The following is a 21,223-nucleotide window of genomic DNA, read 5'->3' as shown; positions in this document are numbered from 1 at the left end:
ATACTGGTACTTCTTAGAATGTCCAGTATAAAAATCACTGGGTTTATTGTGCATGGGAAGGTCCTAACTGCACTCAAGATGTGATAAGCTGTCTCATGCAATCTAGTTATTCCTAGTGTTCCTGACATTCTCAAAGAACAGTATCACATTGACTCCTCTGGATTATGAGCTTTTATATTTATAATACACTTAACACAGTCCAGTGTTATTGTACAAAGACAAATATTTTTATGTAGCAACAGCCCTTATGTTATGCTTGGTACTACTCAGTATTTCAAGCTAACAGTTATGTCTGGCTGACTTGCTGAGGTTTTCAAAGCTGATGTCAATGTATTGTTTATGCCCTTTTCATGGGAGGAGATATATTTTTACCTAAATCTCAAGTCTTGTTCTGTAAGAGCAAAGAGGCAACTGTCTGGTAGCCTAAGGGTAAACCAACAGCTGCACGGCCACCCACGCATCGGACACAGCCCTCAGCTGTCTCTATTCAGGGCCCCATACAAATTTGGTGTTCTCGCTTTGATGTTTATGAACTGATTGCATTAAAAATACAGGATAATGATTCAGGGGTTAGAGAAACTGTTATTTATACAAATGTGGTTAACACCTCATCATTTCAAACTGACTGTGCTAATAACACTCATTGTACTCTGTTTTCATTTTTTCCCCCGTTTTCTTCCCAAATCTGCAATCTACATTTGCTTTGGCAGCATGCTGAGTGCATGCTAGCAGAGGATGGAACTATTAGACAATTCTAGAGTCCCATCCTTAAAGGTACTTCCTCTGGAAAGCTCCTAAAGAAACAGGCTCCCAGACACATCCAAACCACGGGAATTCACGACTCACATGAGAAGTGGTATCTTTCTGGCATTTCTCGGTATATCCTTGTGCGGCATCTTAAGCCTAGATGACAAACAATGCCACAAACCAAATGCTATTTGTTAGTAAAACACTGTCTATCTGTCCATAGGCTATTATATGTGTGTACAAAAAAGTTCATTACTATTTAGAAAAAGTTCTAAAACCCAAACTCTTGAAATTATGTTTAACAGACAAAAGATATTAATGAGATTCTCCTCGCTAACATACACTCTGCAGAGAACATAAAATTATCCAATTGTTAGGATACACCTTCCATCTACTTCTTGCTAGATTCATTGCTGCTTACCATCTTAAGACATCAATTGCAATTCTAAATGTCTCAATACTTACAAAAACCACTCTATTTCTAAATCTGCTTATAGGTCCTCATGATCAACATATTTGATAAAATTTCAAAAAGCTCCTCTAATGAAAAAAGTTATCAAGTCTACCTCTGCCACAATGATCAGTAAGGTTCAACCACTCAGCTGGCCAAAATTCACACTCCTCTCTTCTTGGGGAAGGAATGTGAGAGCTTGTTGTAGGCGCGGAGTAGTTTTCTGTTTCCAAAATCTCTGTCAATGCTTCTCAAACAGTCTTCATATTCATAGTACCTACAGGGCTTAACAGCCTTGCTGGCTATCAGTGACAACTTAGAGATTCTCAAAGACGAGTAATGAGGGATGAGCAGAATGAATTGTTAACCTCAACCAGAGAACTATTCACAAATAAAAAATACAGAGCACTAAGAAATTTTAACCAACATAGCTCTAGACAGTTTCATTATTCCAGACCTCTGGAAATATGTAACATAATCCATTACAATATTAGAATTTTTAAAAAGGTATCTCTTACAAAGAATGTATAAGTCATGGCAGATAACGGATTCATTTCAAGTTACCATTGTTCAACAAATGTGCCCCATAATTCTTATAATATACGGACTTATAGGAAGTCAACTTTAACGAGATTTAACCTCTTGTTCGGTATAAGAGGAAAAAAATACACCTGTATTTTACCACAAACACTTAGATAATTCCAGCAAAGTTCAGAGAACAGGTGTTCAATTAATGGTATCTAAAGGTTTCACTTAGCTTTCTAATTCTTTGATATATATGAGACACAGTGGCAGTTACTGCTACTTTACATCTAAGTGAAGATTTCAATTTATGCTATCTTGTTATCACATACATATTTCCTGAAGAAATTACAAAAGTTGAATATAGTCTCCAAGTGTCTTAAAAAGGAGAAACTTGTGCCACAGACGTGAATATACTGAGTACAGTAACAGTATTCAGTACAATAAAAAATGTTCAACGATTCTGAAAAAAAAAAAGTCTTGTTTTACTTATGACTCTTCTAAAACTTATATTAACAAAATAACAAGAATACATGTAAGGAGGAAAAAAATAATTCAAATGACCTAAAAGCGCTAGCTCTCTTATCTAATCTCCTCAAACCTTTTCCTTCCCTTGCTCCTTTAAAGTCCTTTAGGGCATATTGTTAGATCTTCTAATTCCTTGAACTCCGTGGCAACACAATTCATATTTTCAGTTCGCCTATGTTTGTGTCCACATTTCCATCTTCTTTGTCATAATTATGTTTTAAGAAGTCATCTGCAAGAATCTAAAAACTGTAATCCGGGGTGACTTTGTAATTAGGGACATGTACACACACTGTGCAGACCCAAGCGCAGGTAGCAGCCTTCCGTCAACTAGCAGCCACTCAACATTAGCATATCCACATGGGCAACATTCAGTAAAAAGCCTTAGGAGTTTTTCCAGAATTTAAGGTGTCTTTCTTTACCGCAGCTAAGACAAAAAATATTTTAAAGAACTTGGACCTTTTACAAACTTGTACTGAGCGATTTAGGGTCTAAAGACTGAAAATAACCTTTGAACTGATCTGTCCAAAGATCCAATGGGATATTGTGCAGATCTGAATACATGACTAGTACAGAGTCTAGGTAAACTGAAATGAATTCAGTATATCAACTTTACACTAAAGAGCTAAGCTACCACACCGATCACCAGCTATTCCTAGTACTAAACATCTCTGAATTCCAAGTTCTCAATACTAATAAACGATAACCAACATACATACTAATATGTAAAGAAATATTATCTTGACATTATTATTTTCTACACTGCTTTTAAATTCAGAAAAGCAACTTCTTTACAGTCTATTTTTTATTTATAAAGCTTTCTTTTCTTCAATGCTTATGTTAATGTCCTTCTAAGACAGTTATCAGAATCAACACAGCTCTTAGATGCAATTTCAAAGATCGTAACTTTAGGAAGAAGAAAATCCTAACAGCATTAGGTTTAGATAGGTGGAGCTGGCTGGTAGGCTGCAGTTCTTTCCTGTTCCCCTCCTTAGAGAATTCAAGATAATCCAGAAAGAATCACAATTACTTATCTCACTGGTATCAGACAAAATTTAATATCGCAGGTGAAGTATTTAGGGTAGAGGGGTCATTAGATTATTTAAAGTATCCATGTAAAGACACAGTTTCTCAGATATGCTTGATCTTAGATTTATATTTAAACATGGTGATATCTGCTTAAATAGTTTTATATACAAGATACAAAAGAAATACTAACAGATTCCACATGACCAGAATTATTTCATGTAACTTATATATGCATACAGCCATCTGACATAAGCCATGCCCAGCTTGTATCATCAAAAATATTCAGAAAAAAATTCTGCAAACTTACTGGATGATGACTGAAGAACAAGAAAAATATAAAGTTTAATATTTAGTTCTGAGGAAAAGCAAGTTTTAAGTGTTATACATTTTTTCCAAAACTATCAATAATAATATTACACTGCAATATTATCTATTCAAAAAGAGAAATATTACCTATTAAGTTTCATCAGTATGCTGAGCACTCCTGTATTAACACTGAGGAATAACTGTTCACATTTATTTATATTGAAGTGACAAAATGGCAGTTACTAATTTAATAAGAAACTGAAGTTCAAAAGTTGGGACAAATACAGAAATGCATGCTGAGCTCTGCTGTTTTAACCACCCGATATCTTGGGTGTCTACCTTCCTTTACGATAACAAATACCAGAACATGAACTAATCTAGCGTTAGTCACATAATACTCAGAGCACTCCAATGGATTTGAAAACATAAGCATCTCTGTTCTAGCACAGTTTCGGGGGAAGGTTATCCCTTCAATAGGTAACAGATGCAGTGCGCACAACTGGCCGGTAGAAGGGAACTGTTTTTATTATGGAAATGATAGAGAAAGAGATTATACTTTTCCAAGATGAACAGATCACATTAATAAATAATTCCCTTATAAACTTAGATCTGGGGCTGAGTTTCAAAGGAATTTCAGAATCATACTGAACAGCGTTACTTTTCTCTTTTTACTTAAATACCAAGTCTCAAGTCAGAAGCAATATTCTGATGCAAATTGTAACTGAATTGACTGACTTCTGGATGTTTTGATTCTATAATTTTCCTATTAAATTATCAAAAAAAAAAAAAGATTACCTATTGCGCAACTTCATTTCACTGCTTGGGTTGTCCAGTTTGCAGAACAGAAAGGGAGTAAAGATACCAAATATGCTTCCTAAGAAAGCTCGTCTTTTGCATAAGTTACACATGACAATTTCAAGCTCAATAAATCTTTAGTGAAAAAAATAACTGGAAAAGTAAGTGCATATCCCTGTCTGTATTACTTGGTATATAAAAGGAAATAATATAAAAGTAGAAAGCTGGTATTTCTAAAATATCTTCCAGTTTACCTAAAACCTAATTTGTCATGCAAAATCAAAAATTTTAATTTCATTGCAAAGGTTTTCACAACTTACCAAAAACACAGAAAAATCCATCACTCCCAAAGCTAGATACATGATCTCTAAAGTGAAAGGCAAAAAACCCACTAACTTCAAAGAGCTCATTATACTTATGAAGCAGGGCTGCATGCCCAGGACCACTGGTGACACTGAGACAGCACAGCACGGACATGACCAATCTGTAAACATCTGACAGTACTGGCACAATGCGCATCTTACTGAGTAAGCAGAAATATTCCTAGTTGCAAATGGTTTGAGGAACAATGCCTGAAAGTATACAAAAGTTCAAAATAGAACTTTAACAAAGTTTGCATGTAAAGGGGGAACATCAAAGCTGGTAAAAGTCCTTTGGCTTTCTCACAAATAGTATTCTTCTAATTCCCCAGATGTCAGAGATTGGAGTATCTTTGTAGAAAAAACACACCGACTGCCAAATGCGTTGCCTCCACTGTTTTACACGTCACAGTCACTTGCAGAGCCTGGTCGGCTGTCATCAGGCCCGTCACTTTCCTTGTCCCAGTCTTTCATAGAGGCTCCCATCATGAAATCATCACGTAGGATCGTCCAACCTGGAGTCTCTTCTGACTTCGCTTCAGGCTGAGGAAAATTACAGAATCAAAACATCCAGAAGTCCATCAATCCAGTTACAAGACAATTAAAAAATTCAAGTGAACAACGCAAACTTTTCAAAGTTTAGGTTCACAATAGGGAGGAATCAAAATAAACTACAAAGTGACATTATATACTACAATTGCATGTTAATTAAACATCTTTGCAACTCTGTAAAAGAAACATGAAAGCTAAACAACTGTGGCGGCAGTAGAGAAAAGTACAGTAAAACCTAGGTTTGATACCAAATATTTAAAATCTTTTAATAACTGGAACAGAACATGAACAAAGGTTTTTAAACTAAAATAACCCAAATAAAGACAGAAACCAACTTCATATTTTGCTAAGTTTCTATGGATGCCTTTTTAACACTTAATACATATTCGAGCCAAATCTTGTTTATTCAGGTTATAATACCACTGACCCAATCATGTAATTAAAGACTAATCATATGCTAGAATTACCAGTAAGCAGACAATGAATGTAGCAGTCAATTCATTTTGGCCACAGAACTTTCCTAATACTATGTAACCTAGGATTTACTTGGTGCAACAGTACCACCTTGTGGTATTAATTAAGTAATACAACATATGCAATACTGAGATTTAGTATTCATTCCACATTTATCAAAAACCGTCCCAAACACTTCTTAGTTTGGACAAAACAAACCTGCTGTCTCATGGAGCAGAAATACACAATTTTGAAAAAGCCTAAATATGTACGAATCCATGACATCTAGTTGTTAAATAGCGTTATCTTTAACAGTTAACCAGGTAAGAAGCAATCCTTAAAAGATATTTAAGATATTTGCAACAATAGATTATTTACCTGACACTATGAAACTCCCCATTATTTTACAAAAGATGGTAGTAACCATTACGTTGAAAAACAAACAAACAAAAAACACCATTAAAGTAGGAAAACTGTTCTACTGGCTCACTCCTGTCTTCCTAGGACCAAGAAAATTAAGCACAGTTGCTGTCTAGATATAATCTGATGATTACGCGACAAATGATACAAATGATCTTAGAATCAATACAGCCAAAGTCAAAATTCAGCACACTTCCTTCTGTGATTTAATCATCACCAAGATTTAAAGATTATGTTATTAAAAAACCAACAGTAGGGCCAGTGTGGTGGCACCGCCGCTAACTCTCCACACTGTGGCACCAGGCTCCCATAGGGGCTTGGTTCATGTCCTGACTGCTCCACTTCGATCCATCTCTGCTTGGGGCCTGGGAAAGCATAAGATGGCCCCGCACCCACGTGGGAGAGACCAGGGAGGACTCTTGGCTCCCAGTTTGGAATCAGCCCAGCTCTGGCAGATGCAGCCACTTGGAGAGTGAACCAGCTAATAGAAGACCTCTCTCTATTCCTCTTTCTCTCTGTAAAATCTGCCTTTGGAATGAAAAGAAACAAATCTTAAAAAAAAAAAAAAAAAAAATAGTTCTAATACTTCTCATGCCACAGTGACATAACAACAAAGTAGAAAGATACTTAAAAATGCTCCTTAGACTGTGCTAACATTGCTATGCCTTGCTTCTGTAACAGCAAGCCTACAGTCTTCACCCTTCTGCTTCAGGCTAAAAGAGCAGCTTTCCCCGTCTCAAAGCTTTCTATGCCGATGTATTTAACTTAAGATGAAGAACTGTTTTCAACAGAGATCCACTTAGAACCAACACTCATTAAACCTCTTGATTTAATACTTTTTTAATGAGATAACTGAACCCCATTTCATTCATTTTTTTAAAAAAGATTTATTTTTTATTTTTATTACAAAGTCAGATATACAGAGAGGAGCAGAGACAGAGAGGAAGATCTTCCATCCGATGTTTCACTCCCCAAGTGAGCCGCAACGGCCAGTGCTGCGCTGATCTGAAGCTGGGAACCAGGAACTTCTTTCCAGATCTCCCATGCAGGTGCAGGGTCTCAAAGCTTTGGGCCATCCTCAACTGCTTTCCCAGGCCACAAGCAGGGAGCTGGATGGGAAGTGGAGCTGCCGGGATTAGAACCGGCGCCCATATGGGATCCTGGCGTGTTCAAGGTGAGGACTCTAGCTGCTAGGCCATGCCGCTGGGCCCCTGATCTAATATTAATTGAACTATTAAGTTCAAAATTTTCAACTAAGTTTTTTGAAGTATACAGCCATATCCGAATGATTGACTAGCCAAGACTTGTCCTGAATTTGACAACTGTTTTACATATGAACATGTCCAATCACAACAGCGAGCTTCAGAGTTCCATTAACCATATCAAAACAGTATCAACACGTGGCCAAGCGATAGCAGGCAGATCCCAGAATAGCGGCCTCACTGCGGAGTGATACCGGAGCTCGCCCCGACAGGAGCCAACCTCTTCTATCAAGTGGCACGAAATATTTGTAGGCAATAGATTAAAGATGGCAAAGGGAAGAACAGGGACAAAAATTTAACTAGGTACTCCAGCGAGGAACAAGATTAACTCAAAGAAAACGCATTAATATGGTAAATCAACTATCTTGCATGTCTATCCTATAAGATGATTATCATGAGCATAATTTAGGCAATGAAAGCAAGTAGCAAAGTAAGGTTAAGGTTTCTCTGAACTGACCAATTTGAAGAGTAACAAGTAAAGTTTTATAGGGAAATTGCAGCGATGTTTTCCTTTTCCAAGGTCATCTATAGCATCTGTATCAGTATTTTTCTTTATATTTTATTTATTTGGAAGAAAGAGAGACAGAAAAGGACCAAGCTTGCTTCCACTGAATTAGTCCCTACATGCTGTGACGAATGGGCTCCGGGCTAAAACCCTAAGTAAAAAGTTCAACCCAAGCCCCTCATACGAAAGGAGCACAATCACTCCAACTATCACCACCGTCTGCCAGGGTCTACAAGCAGCAAGGTCAAGGCAGAGCCAGGCATTAGACGCAGGCACTTCCATATATGATGTAAGGAGTCGGCATGGTGGCATAGCATACAAATCTTACATATGTGCAACTGGCATCCCAAACACGCACCAGTTCGTGTCCTGGTTGCTCCACTTCCAATCCAGGTCCCTACTTACAGCCTGGGAATGCAGTGGAGGGGGACTCAAGCCCTTTGGCTTCTCCACCCATGTGGGAGACCTGGGAGAAATTACTGGCCTTTGGCTTCGGGCAGGCTCAACTGTGGCCGCTGCAGCCATTTCAGGAGTGAAAGACCTCTCTCACTGTCTCTCCTTCCCCTCTGCAAAATCCGCCTTTCAAACAATCTGCGATGTAAACATTTCAACTGACGCCTTCCCCACCAGGCCAAACACCTGTCCCTGTATCGGTGACTCTTGAAGTGTGAGTCTCAGATCAGCAGCTTAAGCAGCAGCAGCACCTGGAGACTCAACATCCCCACCTCTGTTCCTGAGCTTCAGAAACCCCAGTGCCGGCCAGGCATCGTTCCTCTATGCCATCCAGTGATTCTAATGCCTACTAAAGCTTGAGAAACTGCTCTCTACAGAAGGAAAAATCTTGTAGTGGTAATTTTAATTCACTGTGGTAAGACCAAGTACACTTTATGAATGAGAGTGAATGGAGACTCCAAAAGGACCCCTAGGTATCAGGCATAAGGAACACCTGCAACCGGGTGACTGCAGGGAAGGCACACTCAACACCATCCTCTCTATGCCAGTGAACAGCACTACTGTGACTTCAACCCGGCATGCTCTCAGGAGGCTATCCAGCACACACACACACACACACACACACACACACACACACACACAGAGTAAGCCAAGAAAAGGATTCAAGAAGAAATAGAAAACTCCACCCAGGAACAAATCCAGCAATCACAGGCTATGTAAGTACTTGAATAAGAGAACAGTCACCTTAAACAAAGGAGAATAGAAGTTTTCAAGAAAGAATAGCCAAACAGGAAACAGTGACTATCCATTTGTTACTTGAGGTAATTCCAATCTGAAAAACTAAAGAAACTAATACGAGAAATCAAGCCATTAATAACTTCACGATAACAAAGAGGGAGAACATAACATCTGGAATATGATCCCATGCAGCTAAGGTATAATAACGGCGAAGGCTGATTTAGGAACTGTAAGCCACCCCAAGAGGGGAGGGAAGCAAACCATCTAAGAGAACCGTCTTTGCCGATTCTAGTAGGAAGCCAAGAGAAAAGCACCTCAAACCGAGAAATCCAAGAGTCTGACTATGTGTCAGGCATGAAGGCTGACCTGGGCAGCTGTTTATAACCCAGGGATCAGACAGAACACGGGTGAAAACGCACACAAACGTCGGAGTATGTGCAAGGGAACGCCGACAAAAATGACATCTTACACTGGTTTTACATCATTTCAATTTCTGGTATCTTCCCCCAAAACATGATCAGTCATTAAGTAAGCAAATTTCCTGAATGCTTGGAAAAGGTAGATCAGAGATTATTATGAAAAAAGGAGAACGGCTGAGGCATATTCCAAACATGACACTCATTAAAACAGGATGTTCCCAGAATAAATTTCATTAAGTGTTAGAAAACCATGCAAACGGTTTTCAATTTTGTTTGTTAAGTAGCAGCAATTCATTGTACAGCTTTACAAGAAGCATAAACAAAAAGAAAATTACTTGGTTCTTAATTAGGCCACTGACTACAATACTACCGTTCAGGAAAAAAAAATTAAAAACTGCTTAACCTAGATACAAATACACAAAAGAACTTAATTATAACCACATGATGCAAGGCACCACAACAGACCGCATCCTCACTGGCCTGATTTTATCCAAATACTGAAGACCATCCAGTCTGGGTTCCCCTTACAGAGGAAGATAGCTCTTCAGCCCGTTACTCAGCTTCCACCTGAGTCCAGGCACACCCGGCAGCTGGCCAAGCGGATGCTAACACAAGGGCTTCGGGATCATTCGTTAGTCTAACATAAAACAATTAAGAACTCAACCTCACTTCATTTTGAAGGGGGAAAATTAGACCCAATCCCTTACTAAAATACTGTTTTCACTTCAAAAAAGTTTCTTAACATAGGCTAAATACTTTTGCTGTATTCTGTAAAACAAAAAAATACTATGTTGAAAGAAAAAACTTTTAGTAAACTACTTACAATTGTAGTTAGTAACATAAATTAAAGCCTATCTATCTAAAGGGCACCTGAATAACTCCCCTAAAGAAAAAAAAAGGTATTCCGGTAGAAATCAACGGAAATAAAATATGACCTTTAATCCTCAGAAATAGAACAAGAGCACAACACTTGTCCAAAAGGTACAGTCACATCCCACTGGTCCTAAGGAAATGCAAGTTTCCAATTTGGATTATAAGGCAATTAATGGGATGCTAAATACAGAGTTCCCTAAGAAAAAATAATTGCACTTTCTCTTTTTTGCATGATTTATTTTTATTGGAAAGTCAGATATACAAAGAGAAAAAGAGAGGAATGAGCTTCCGCCCACAGAATTACTCCCCAAATGGCCGCAAGGGCCGGAGCTGAGCCGTTCTGCAGCCAAGAGCCTCTTTTGACTCTCCAACGTAGGCACAGGGTCCCAACGCTTTGTGCCGTCCTCAACTGCTTTTCCAGGCCACAAGTAGGGATGGGGCCGCCCGGATACAAGCTGATGCCCAGACTGGATCTCGGTGTGTGCAATGTGAGGACTTTTTAGCCACTAGGCTACTGTGCCAGGCCCAATTACATCTTTTTTTAAAAAAAGATTTATTTTTTATTTTTATTACAAAGATATACAGAGAGGAGGAGAGACAGAGAGGAAGATCTTTCGTCCGATGATTCACTCCCCAAGTGAGCCGCAACGGCCAGTGCTGCGCTGATCTGAAGCCAGGAACCAGGAACCTCTTCCGGGTCTCCCACGCGGGTGCAGGGTCCCAAAGCCCAGGGCCGTCCTCAACTGCTTTCCCAGGCCACAAGCAGGGAGCTGGATGGGAAGTGGAGCTGCCGGGATTAGAACCGGCGCCCATATGGGATCCCGGTGCTTTCAAGGTGAGGACTTTAGCCGCTAGGCCATGCTGCCCAGCCCCAATTACATCTTTCTAAGAACTCCAGTCTTAATACTAGAAGACATGCTTTGCTGATTCATTTTTTTCCTCTACTGAATTATTTTTGCCTTAATAGGTTCCTGCTCAAAGTGATCCTGTTGGGGCTTCTATTTCAACTGGCTATCCATATACAACAGAAAAGAGTTTTTCCTTAATTATTTTGAGATTTATTTATTTGAAAGGGAGAGTTACAGAGACAGAGTGAGCAATAGCAGCCAAGAACTTGCATCTGCTGACTTACACGCCAGGTGGGCCCCAGGGCTAGTGCTGGGCGAGGCCAATGCCAGAAACCAGAAGCTTCCGAGTCTCACACGTTGGCACTGGGCTCCAAGCAGCTGGGCAATTTTCTGCTGCTTTTCCCCAGCACATGAGCTGGGAGCTGGACCGGAAGTGGAGCAGCCTGTGCCCACAGGGGATGCAGGCGTTGCAGCTGGCAGCTTAATCCGCAATGCAAACAACAGCCCCAGGAGTGAGTTTCAGAAAAACGTTAATTTAAGTAGCTGCCAACCTTATACCGAAACAGCCCTAAGCTATCACTTTCAGCAATATGGGTGTCAACTCAAGCCCCAACTGCTCCTCCTTCAATCCAGTTCCCTGCTGGTGTGCCTGGAAAAGCAGGATTGGAAGGTGCACGTCTTTGGGACCCTACACCCATGTATGAGACCCAGATGAAGTTTCTGGTTCGCATCAGCCTGGCCTACTACTGCCCTGTGACTAACTGGGGAGTGACCCAGTGGCTGAAAGATAATACTGATTTTCCTCACTATTCATATCATTTAAGAACTGTTAATAAGTCAAAGTTAACTGAATTGTCTTAAGAAGCCAAATATAATATCTTAAGGACCTTCTAACATAGGGTCACATACATGTTCATACTAAGTGTCTGAAACATTCAACATGTTTAAACATTCTGAATCTCTTCCCAGTTAGTGCTTTTTTTTTTCCAATTTTTTTTTCCTTTCCCCTCCTTGGCCCATGTCCCTGCTCTGCCAGTTAGTCTCTTAAAGCACATCTCTGCTGCTTTATTTGCTGTGTTAGATGGAATGTACAATAAGCCTATATTTATACAATGTATTTATATGCTGTTACATAGTATATAACATATGAATGAGAAGTAGTTATAAAAAAAATGGAGCAAAGGTGTGTCTTCTCATTATCGCATTTATTAAAAGGCTCAAAACAGAAAACACATGGAAAATATTCTTTAAAATTTTCAAATATCAATAAAACTAAAGTGTGTCTAGCAATATCAATCTCTCCACTGAGCTCAACTGATAAAAATAGACTGCTACCATCACAGCTCCCTGGGGAAAAGGGTCATTCCAGCCCAGTCTCAGGACTCACAGAGCCAAAGGGCGCCGGGGCGAGCCCATGCCCAAAGGATACAACAGTCAGTTCCCACAGCCACGTTCACAAACTTTAAAGAAATATGCATCTATTTCTATTTTTAAGACAGAATTACAGAGAGACAGACGGAGGGACAGAGAGAGAATATATGTCAATCAGAAGCCAAGAGCTTCCCCTGGGTCTTCTGAGTGCACAAGTCCGAGGACCTGTGCACCTCCAGTGCCTGCCCGGCTACCAGCAGGGAGCTAGAATGGTTGTGGAGCAACCCAGACTAGAATCTGTGCCATTCTAGGATGTCAGCATTGCAGGTGGAAGCTGAACTTGCTAAGCCACAGCACTGGCACCACCATCCATATATTTAAGCACCAAAGATTCATGATCTGTAGCTTATAGTAAAACATTATATGAATAAAAGATAACTTCAAAAATACCTCTTCATTATTTTAAAAAGAAATAAAAGCAGTGATGGAGTAAGGCAGGCTTAATTGCTGACACTAGAGCTGATTGTTAACCAACTCCTTACCCTGGAAAGCACTAATTAAAAGGAACAGAAACTAACACCCATCTCTAGGAACTTTAATTTCTCTCCGGAAAAGTCAACTAATGAAATACAAAATAACTAAGAAAATCACCATTCTGTAATCTCAAACACAGAACTCTCTGAGGTGAAGATCAGTTAAAAGACGGATAGGGAAAGGTATATTCATTCCCAGAAACTGTTTTCTAACTTAGCGTGGGGAGAAGGAAGAACGCACCTTTAACAAGCATATTTTTATATTACATTAACTAACTGAAAGACTAGCATCACTAAATGGGACATTCTGATACAATCTCTCTTGGTGCACTACAGTAAGCACACAGCATGAAATAATCAAACCAGAAAACGTTACTCTAAATATCATCAAGCCTTTAGTACGATTTTCCAGACACAGAAATAAACCACACACGTTACGAAACATTATAATAAAACAACTGACAACTCAAAACTAGGGCCTGATTGCTCTGGCTGAGCAGCGGGGTCCCTATGGGTTCTGGGGTCATGCAAAACTGCATATGAATACGGATCCCATCAGTAGCTACCAATGAGACCTCAGGTAAGTCAGTTAACATTTCTATGTTTCTCAACTCGAAAACACAGTCCCTAATTCTTCCAAAAGTATTATATAAAAACACCATGCATGGAATATCTGTCACAAAACAAACACCATTCAGTTTCAGTGCCTCCACCCACTATCTTATGCTGACACCTGACTTCTCTGTACCCAAAGACTCCCCCACCTGGGACATCTGCAGTCCCCGGATGCTGCTCTGCGCACTGTTCGAAGGTGAGCACTTCCCAGCAGCACAACAGCATCCCTTAGAAACCAAACTTTCTTGGTAAGTAAAATTTTACAGTTAGTTCAACCACAGCACAAATCTGGCAAAATCTAATTTTTTTTTTTTGTAAGATTTGTGCATTACTAAACCCAACCTACCTAAAATATGTAAGATTTTTTCAAATCAAACAAAATTCTGACTAAATTACCGGCTTATCTTTGATACTCAATAATTCAGATAAGAAATAAAAGTCTTCTTTCAAAATTTACTAACTGTAGAAGTGATCTTTGAGAAGTAGCCTAAGTATTAGAAATTCATGACTCCCCTTCACACCCTAACGTCCATCCACAGACTGAACTATGAGAGGTGTTGGGGACCAGCTGGTCCTGTCAGAGGCAGCCCCACTCCTCCCAGACTGCCTTCTTCAGAACATCTCGGCGGATCTCAGCACCTGAACGCCCACACAGTCTGAAAACTAACAGCAATTTGGATTCTGAGTTTTAAGATATCAAAGCCACTCAGGTATTTCAAAAACATTCTCCATTCTCACTACTAAATAACTAATTATGAAATTACAACACTGTCCCTTCTGAGAAAAGAGAAACACAATACGGTAACTTATCTCTGTGCCTGAGAGCTAAGATACAACACAAAATCACAAAACCAAGTAAACAACAAAAACTAGCATCTTCTAACAACTTTTTTCTCTAAGGACTTTTTATTTATTTTAAAAATTTATTTACTATATTATATATTTATATCGTATTATATATTTTATATCATATATTTATTTGCTTTTGATTTATTGCTCTGCAATCACTAAGAGAATGCACTGAGCAGAAGTTAGCTAACATTTTCCATTACCACAGAATTTTCATTACAGGTTCCTTAAGACAAAATAAAACTTAAAATCGATGCCTGGCTTTTTCAAATGAATGAAAACCTTCCAGAAACTTTGTATTTCAGGAGAATTAACAAATAACCAATGCTTTTTCAACAGACTAAAAATATCTATTTGCTTCTGTTCCACCGTTAGGCTAAGAGAACTAATTACTTCTAAGAAGCCCTAAAGAGTTTGAGGAAAAAGTAAAAACAATTAAAACATTAAAAACGAAGAAAACATTGGCTCTAAATGAACAAAACATTGATTACTTTAACATATTGGATACCCAAATACTTTAGATAGGTACATGTTCTAAATGGGGGCCAAAAGAAGAACATTATTCCCTTAAAATTTAAAGTTTAAAAAAATTTATGAATATTCTCTTAAACAAAACATAAGCTTTTGTTATTTCCTTAAACAGCATCCTAAATACAAATTAATCTTTTTCGAAACCACTCAGGGTCAGCATTAAGAAAGCACTCAATGTGCCTTGCCATTTGCTGGGATGTAACTGAGTTGGTGCAAGAAAAGAGTTAAGGTTTTAGACTAGAGAATTACTTCCAGATTAACTGACAACTAATTCTTTAAACCCAGAAACTTAAAGTTAATCTTCAGAGAAAAAAAAAAATCTCTAAAACATGCTATTCACCTTTCCTGACCTGGTAAACAGGCCTCTGGCCCTGAAAGCGAGGACCAGGAATTCACTATTGACTGAAGAGCTAGCCTACTAAACTCCAGCCATTCCAGAGAAAACGCAGAGCGACAGGGATAAAGAGAAGATTCTAAACGCTTCCAAAGAGTAAAGAAGCAAGAAGCAAAGCAGCACTGAATCAATATTGGGGCAAAGGGAAGGAATCCAGGACAGAAGCGGGTACAGACGATAAGGCAAAAGCAGTCGTTTCAAATTCCTAAATAAATTATTTTCCATCACAGAAATCTGTTATACTGATTTGTTATTGCTTCCATAAAACAAAACAAAACAAAAAAACCCCAAACAAAAAACCACAAACTAGGCAGCTTGAAAAAAAAAAAAAAAAAAGCAACTGACTCTCACACAGAAGTGCATTATCTACATGATAAGGCCTTGTTCTCTTTGGGAGTTCCAACTCACACCAGCACCAGACCTCATGGCATTCCTCCAACTTCGTGCAAACAGTTCAATCAACTGCCATGCTGTGGCTCAGTTGGTTAGGCTGCCACTGGAGATACCAGCATCACCCTGCTCTGTGGGTCCAGCTTGCCTCTGGTGCACCTGGGAAGGCAGCGGCGGACAGCCCATGCACTTGGGACCCTATCACCCACATGGGAGATCAGGATGGAGTTGCTGGGTTCTGCCTTCAGCCTGGCCAACGTCCGGCTGTTGAAGCCATTTGAGGATTGAATCAACAGGTGTGAGATTTCTGACTTTTGTTCTCCATCATTCCATCTTTCAAGTAAATAAGCAAACACACAAAAAGAAAAAAATCCTCATCTTCCATAAAAGCTAGTGCCAGTACCAAGTACTGCTAAAAACAGATATTATTCAAGAAATTAGCAAATAGAAATAGAAAATTTTGATATTCTAATGCAGAAAAGGGCTCTGAGAAATATCACTTTTTCGAGGTATCACAGTAAAACAACTGTGATGATGTTTCAAAGATTTTTATACTGTGAGCAAATAATTTTATGCAATCGTGAAAAGAATTTATGTCCTCAATCACTTGATCAGCCAAATATTACCAAGGATGACTTGTTACCAATATTTCTTTAAACTCGACTTTTCATATTTTAGGAGTCACATTCCATCACAATTATCTCTGTGAACAAAAGTCTCAAATTGAATCTGTAGCCCTCTCCCTTTGGCTTCTAGAATTCAAAATGCACAAATGGTAAAATTTTAGGTAGGAGACTTAGTAGCAACTTTCATACTTAGTAAATTATCATGAAACTAAAGAGTTCAAAAATTAAACTAGGCTGTGGCCAAAATAGAATTTCCATAAAATCTAAAATGACTTGTGATTCTACAGTGTGATTTTTCCATCTCAAAACTCCTTCGTTTTAGAGCTAAAAAGGCTGATACGCTGAACTCTTGAACAAGTGTTACCTGATTGGCTTTTGAGTTCTTCCCGGCTGAACTTTTCTCATTTGCACGTCCATCCATTCCTCTGAGGACACTGATGAAATCTTTCTTAGAAACAGTCGATATCAACTTCGCACGCTTTCTAATAGAGCCTCCAGCTTCTTTAACCTTCTCATCAACATTCTTTTGATGTTTCTGAACAGCATTAAACAACTGCACCACACCTCTACAAAATATAAAAGACCAGAACCACGCTGTTAAACAACCACACTGAAACATGAACTCCATGGATATAGCAACGGTTATTTTCCTTGCTTAGGAAAAGGGCAAACACCAGGCAACCAAATCAAAGAAGTGAATGTTTACATACATCAGAAAAAATAAGACATTTCAACGAGCAAAAATAAATTTCTGGAAAGAAAATAAACATATGTGGATGGGTACATGCATTTTTTTTTTAAAGCCTCGGTCTTTCTAAATCAATTTCTGTGCTATTAGGACCAAGGACTATTTTGAGCTCAAACATCCACTTAACATGGTTGAAGACACAGCCTGGCCTTCTCAGTTAGTTGTTGAGCACTAACTCCGAAAAGATCTGCTGGAAGGGCTTCAATTTCATTTGTAAATCAGAGAAATACCTGCAACTTTGTGTTATGAAACTAACTTCAAAATTCGACTTTTGAAATATATTTACTTCTAAAAGTTTGTTAGGTATTAGTTCAAAGTTGAATTCTGACCATGAAAAAGTGGAGTGCCCAGTGCGGGGGCCGCAGGCCTCGTCTGGCTGGTGAGCACTTAAGAGTGCGGAAACTGCCCAGGGCTGCAAAGGGAAACACGCTGGATCTCTGAGACTCACTATGAGACATAACTGTAAAATCTCACTAACAATTTTATTCCAAATATATGATAAAATGGTGTCTTTAATTATAATGATATATAAAACATTATTGAATTTATTCTCATCTATTTTACTTGTTTCACAGAGGCTATGAGAAAAAAAAATTTTTTTTAACAGATTTACTTCTTTGAAAAACAACACTAACAGATTCTCTGTGCGCTGATTCACTCTGCAAATGCTCACAACAGCCAGGGGAGCCAAGCTGCAGCCGGGAGCTTGGGTTTCCCACACGCACGCCAACAGCTCAGTAGCTGGTGTGTCCACCTGCGACGGGAAGTGGGGACAGGAACAGAAAAGCTGCAACTGGTGCTCAGGCAGGGACTGTGGACGACGCAAGTGGCAGCCTAACCCATGGCCCAATCAGCACGTTGAGAACTTCTTCTTTTAAAAGGTTTTGTTTATATTTATTGGAAAGCCAGATATACAGAGAGAAGTAGCCACAAAGACAAACCTTTTCCACCCGCGGATTCACACCCCAAGTGGATGCAACGGCTGGAGCTGAACCAATCCGAAGCCCTCTTCTAGGTTTCCCATGTGGGTGCAAGGTCCCAAGGCTTAGGTCTCCCTCTACTGATTTCCCAGGCCTCAAGCAGGGAGCTGGATGGGAAGTGGAGCAGCTGGGACAAAAACCAGAGCCCATATGGGATCCCAGCTCATGCAAGGCAAGGAAGTAGCCACTAAGTCATTGCACTGGGCCTGAGAAAATATTAATGTGCTTATGTAGCTCACATTACATTTCTACTGGACAGAACTGAGTAAGGCCATTAAGATCCCTTCTGGCTCTAAAATTCTTTAGTCCATGAATTATTACAAAATTATTAGCATTCCTACACATTTCTGTTGGGTTTTTATGAAAGGCCATACATTTCTCTACCCAGGCTGGGCTGTGTTTGCAGGCTAACACTGAGGGACAAGGTAACATCTTCCAGACAAGAAACAGATTTGCTATTAATCCCCATAAAAAGTGATCCATTTGGAGTGGGCATTGCGGTACAGCAAGTTAAGTCTCTGCTTGGGATGCATACATTCTATATGCTGTAACAAGGATCAAGCCAATTCCCCTCAGAGTTACTACACATTTCCAACCCATTTTCCTGCACATGTAAGTGGGAGGCAGCAGACAATGGCCCAATTACTTGGGTTCCTGCCATCTATATGAGGGGCCCAGATGGAGTTTCTGATGCCTGACTTCAGCCTGGCCTAATTCCACCTATTATGGGCATCTGGGGAGTGATTAAGTAGAGGAAAAACACAATCTAATCTCAATCTCTCTCCCCTCCCTCTACCTTTCAAATGAATAAAGAAAAAAATCTTTTTTCAAAGTAATAATAAATTCCTCAACACAATACTTCTTTCCTGTAACAGCGGGTACTGAGACCCAATATAAGATGATCTGCCCTCAGTCACAGCATTCAGCAGCAGGTAGGTGCTACAACCTGGCTCAGCCAAGTCTGCCCCTAACCCTCATGTAAATTGATAGGTGTTGTAGTCCAGCCATGCCTGGTGTGTACCCTGTCCTGGCTCTTGCTTTTGCCAGTGTGTGCTGTGGACTAGTCCAACCCAGCCTGCTCTCAGACCAGGCCCACACATTTGCCGATGGGTGCTGCAGCTCAAGTTGGCCTGACCTACCCTCAGCCCCAGCTCTCACACTCACCAGCAGGCACTGCGGCCTAGCAAAAGAATTCGCCAACTTTCCCTGGGCCCGTTCTCAGCCCTGGATCTTGAGTGTGCTGGCAGGTGCTGCGGTTCAGCCTGAATTGGCCTGCCCCCAGTCCTGGCCAGCAGGTACTGTGGCCCAGCCAGACTAGCCAGCAACCAAGCAACCATTCCGGCTCCCATTGACAGCTATCCCAGCCTGGCCAACACACAGACCCAGGTTTCATGTGACCCAGCAGGCGCTTCAACCCAGTCGGGCTTGGCTCTCATTGGTGGCTATTGCAGAGCCCAGCTGGGTGCAGCCACACCCTGGCCTGGCTCTTGGGTTCACTAGTGAGAGCTGTGGCCTACAAGGGGAGTTCCCTAAGTTTCCCTTTCGGGTCCACTCACAGCCCTAGATCTCATATGTTGCCAGTGGATGTTGCAGTCCCACTTGGCATGATCTGCCCTCAATTTCAGGCCCTGGATATGCCAGCTAGTTCTACAGCCTGAAACAGCCTGGCCTCCTCCCAAGTCCAGCCCTTCCCAAGCCGAGACTGCCAGGTGAGTTCCATGGTCCAATCTGGCTTGGCCCAACACAACCCCCAACTCTTGTGCAAACCAGTGAGTACTACAGTTCCACAGAGATGATCCCACAAGTCCCCTACAGAATCTACCTACAGATTCAGTTTTCTTACATTCTGGTTGGTGATAAGGCCCGATAAGGCCCACCCTCTTCCCCAACACTTACAAGCAGGAACTGCAGCTGACTCTGGTCAGACATGTGCCCCAGCATTCTGCTGCACCAGTGGGTGGTGGGTGATCCTACTTAGCAAACCCAAGTATTCCTCAGGACCTGCCTGAGCCAGACATGCCCTCTGGTTTCTCCCTTTAAACCATCCCTTTGTGGCAACCTCACCTAGGTAAATACAAGTGGCCCAGTCCGTGGAAGCCCCCAGAAAGCATTCCTCCCCAGTTAAACATGCCCTCATCACTCCCATTTCAACATGTCTCCAGACCCCTTTCCTGGGGCAATCTGCAGACCCCCACCCCCCCCCCCACCTGGGAACTAGGGGAGCATGTCCCAGTCTGGTATTCCCTGCTTTTCCCACAAATCTTAAAAAAAAAAAAAAAAAGAAAGAAAAAGAAAAAGAGAGACAACTATGCTGGCACACAGGTATAACTAACACAAATTTAGTGCTAAGCAGGTTCTAGAATGCCTGACAGCTATTGGCAGCTTCTCTCTCAGCAGTGCCACACTTGCCTGGGCACAAGGAAACCTAGCCACAGCTGGGGTACAACCTTCAGACCAGCACCAGGATCAGGGTGAAACACGTGAGATGTTAGGGTCCAAATTTCAGGAGGAACTCACTCTCATGTGAGGATCCTACATTTTTTTTTAAAGTTAACTCATTTTTGTTAATTTAATTCTCAAGAATATCTATATTATATTAATTCATTTAATTCTCAAAGAACAGCTATGAGCTGGAAATACCATTATTCTTTCTTTACAAATAAATCAAACAGAGAAGTTAAATAACATGGCCAAGGACATGCAAGTAATAACAGCGTTGGGACTTGAAGCTAGCAGCCTGGCCCTGTCACCAACACCCTCAATCAGCGCACTATACAATCTCACTGTGCAACATTTTGATACATTAGGAAATGAGCAAAACTGCGTAGCTAAGAATGTAATGACTCTAAATATAACGTTATTATTATTATTACTATTTTTATTGCAAAGCCAGATATACAGAGAGGGGAAGAGACAGAGAGGAAGATCT

At 40.3% G+C, this 21,223-nt stretch overlaps 1 protein-coding gene across 1 annotated transcript in view; it reads right to left on the bottom strand.

The window, feature by feature from the left end:
* Window positions 1-4,770: 4,770 nt before the first annotated feature.
* RRP15 (ribosomal RNA processing 15 homolog) overlaps window positions 4,771-21,223 on the bottom strand; it is a 30,639-nt gene continuing 14,186 nt past the window's right edge. The window contains exons 4-5 of the mRNA XM_012930378.2: window positions 16,931-17,132; window positions 4,771-5,277 (exon numbers count right to left, since the gene is read on the bottom strand). Of these exons, the coding sequence (XP_012785832.2) occupies window positions 5,134-5,277; window positions 16,931-17,132 (346 nt within the window). The 3' untranslated portion in view covers window positions 4,771-5,133. The remainder of the gene's footprint in view (window positions 5,278-16,930; window positions 17,133-21,223) is intronic.

The sequence above is a fragment of the Ochotona princeps genome, chromosome 10 (assembly GCF_030435755.1).
Source record: "Ochotona princeps isolate mOchPri1 chromosome 10, mOchPri1.hap1, whole genome shotgun sequence".
NCBI classification, from domain to species: Eukaryota; Metazoa; Chordata; class Mammalia; order Lagomorpha; family Ochotonidae; genus Ochotona; species Ochotona princeps.
This window is presented reverse-complemented; position numbering and strand designations above follow the sequence as displayed.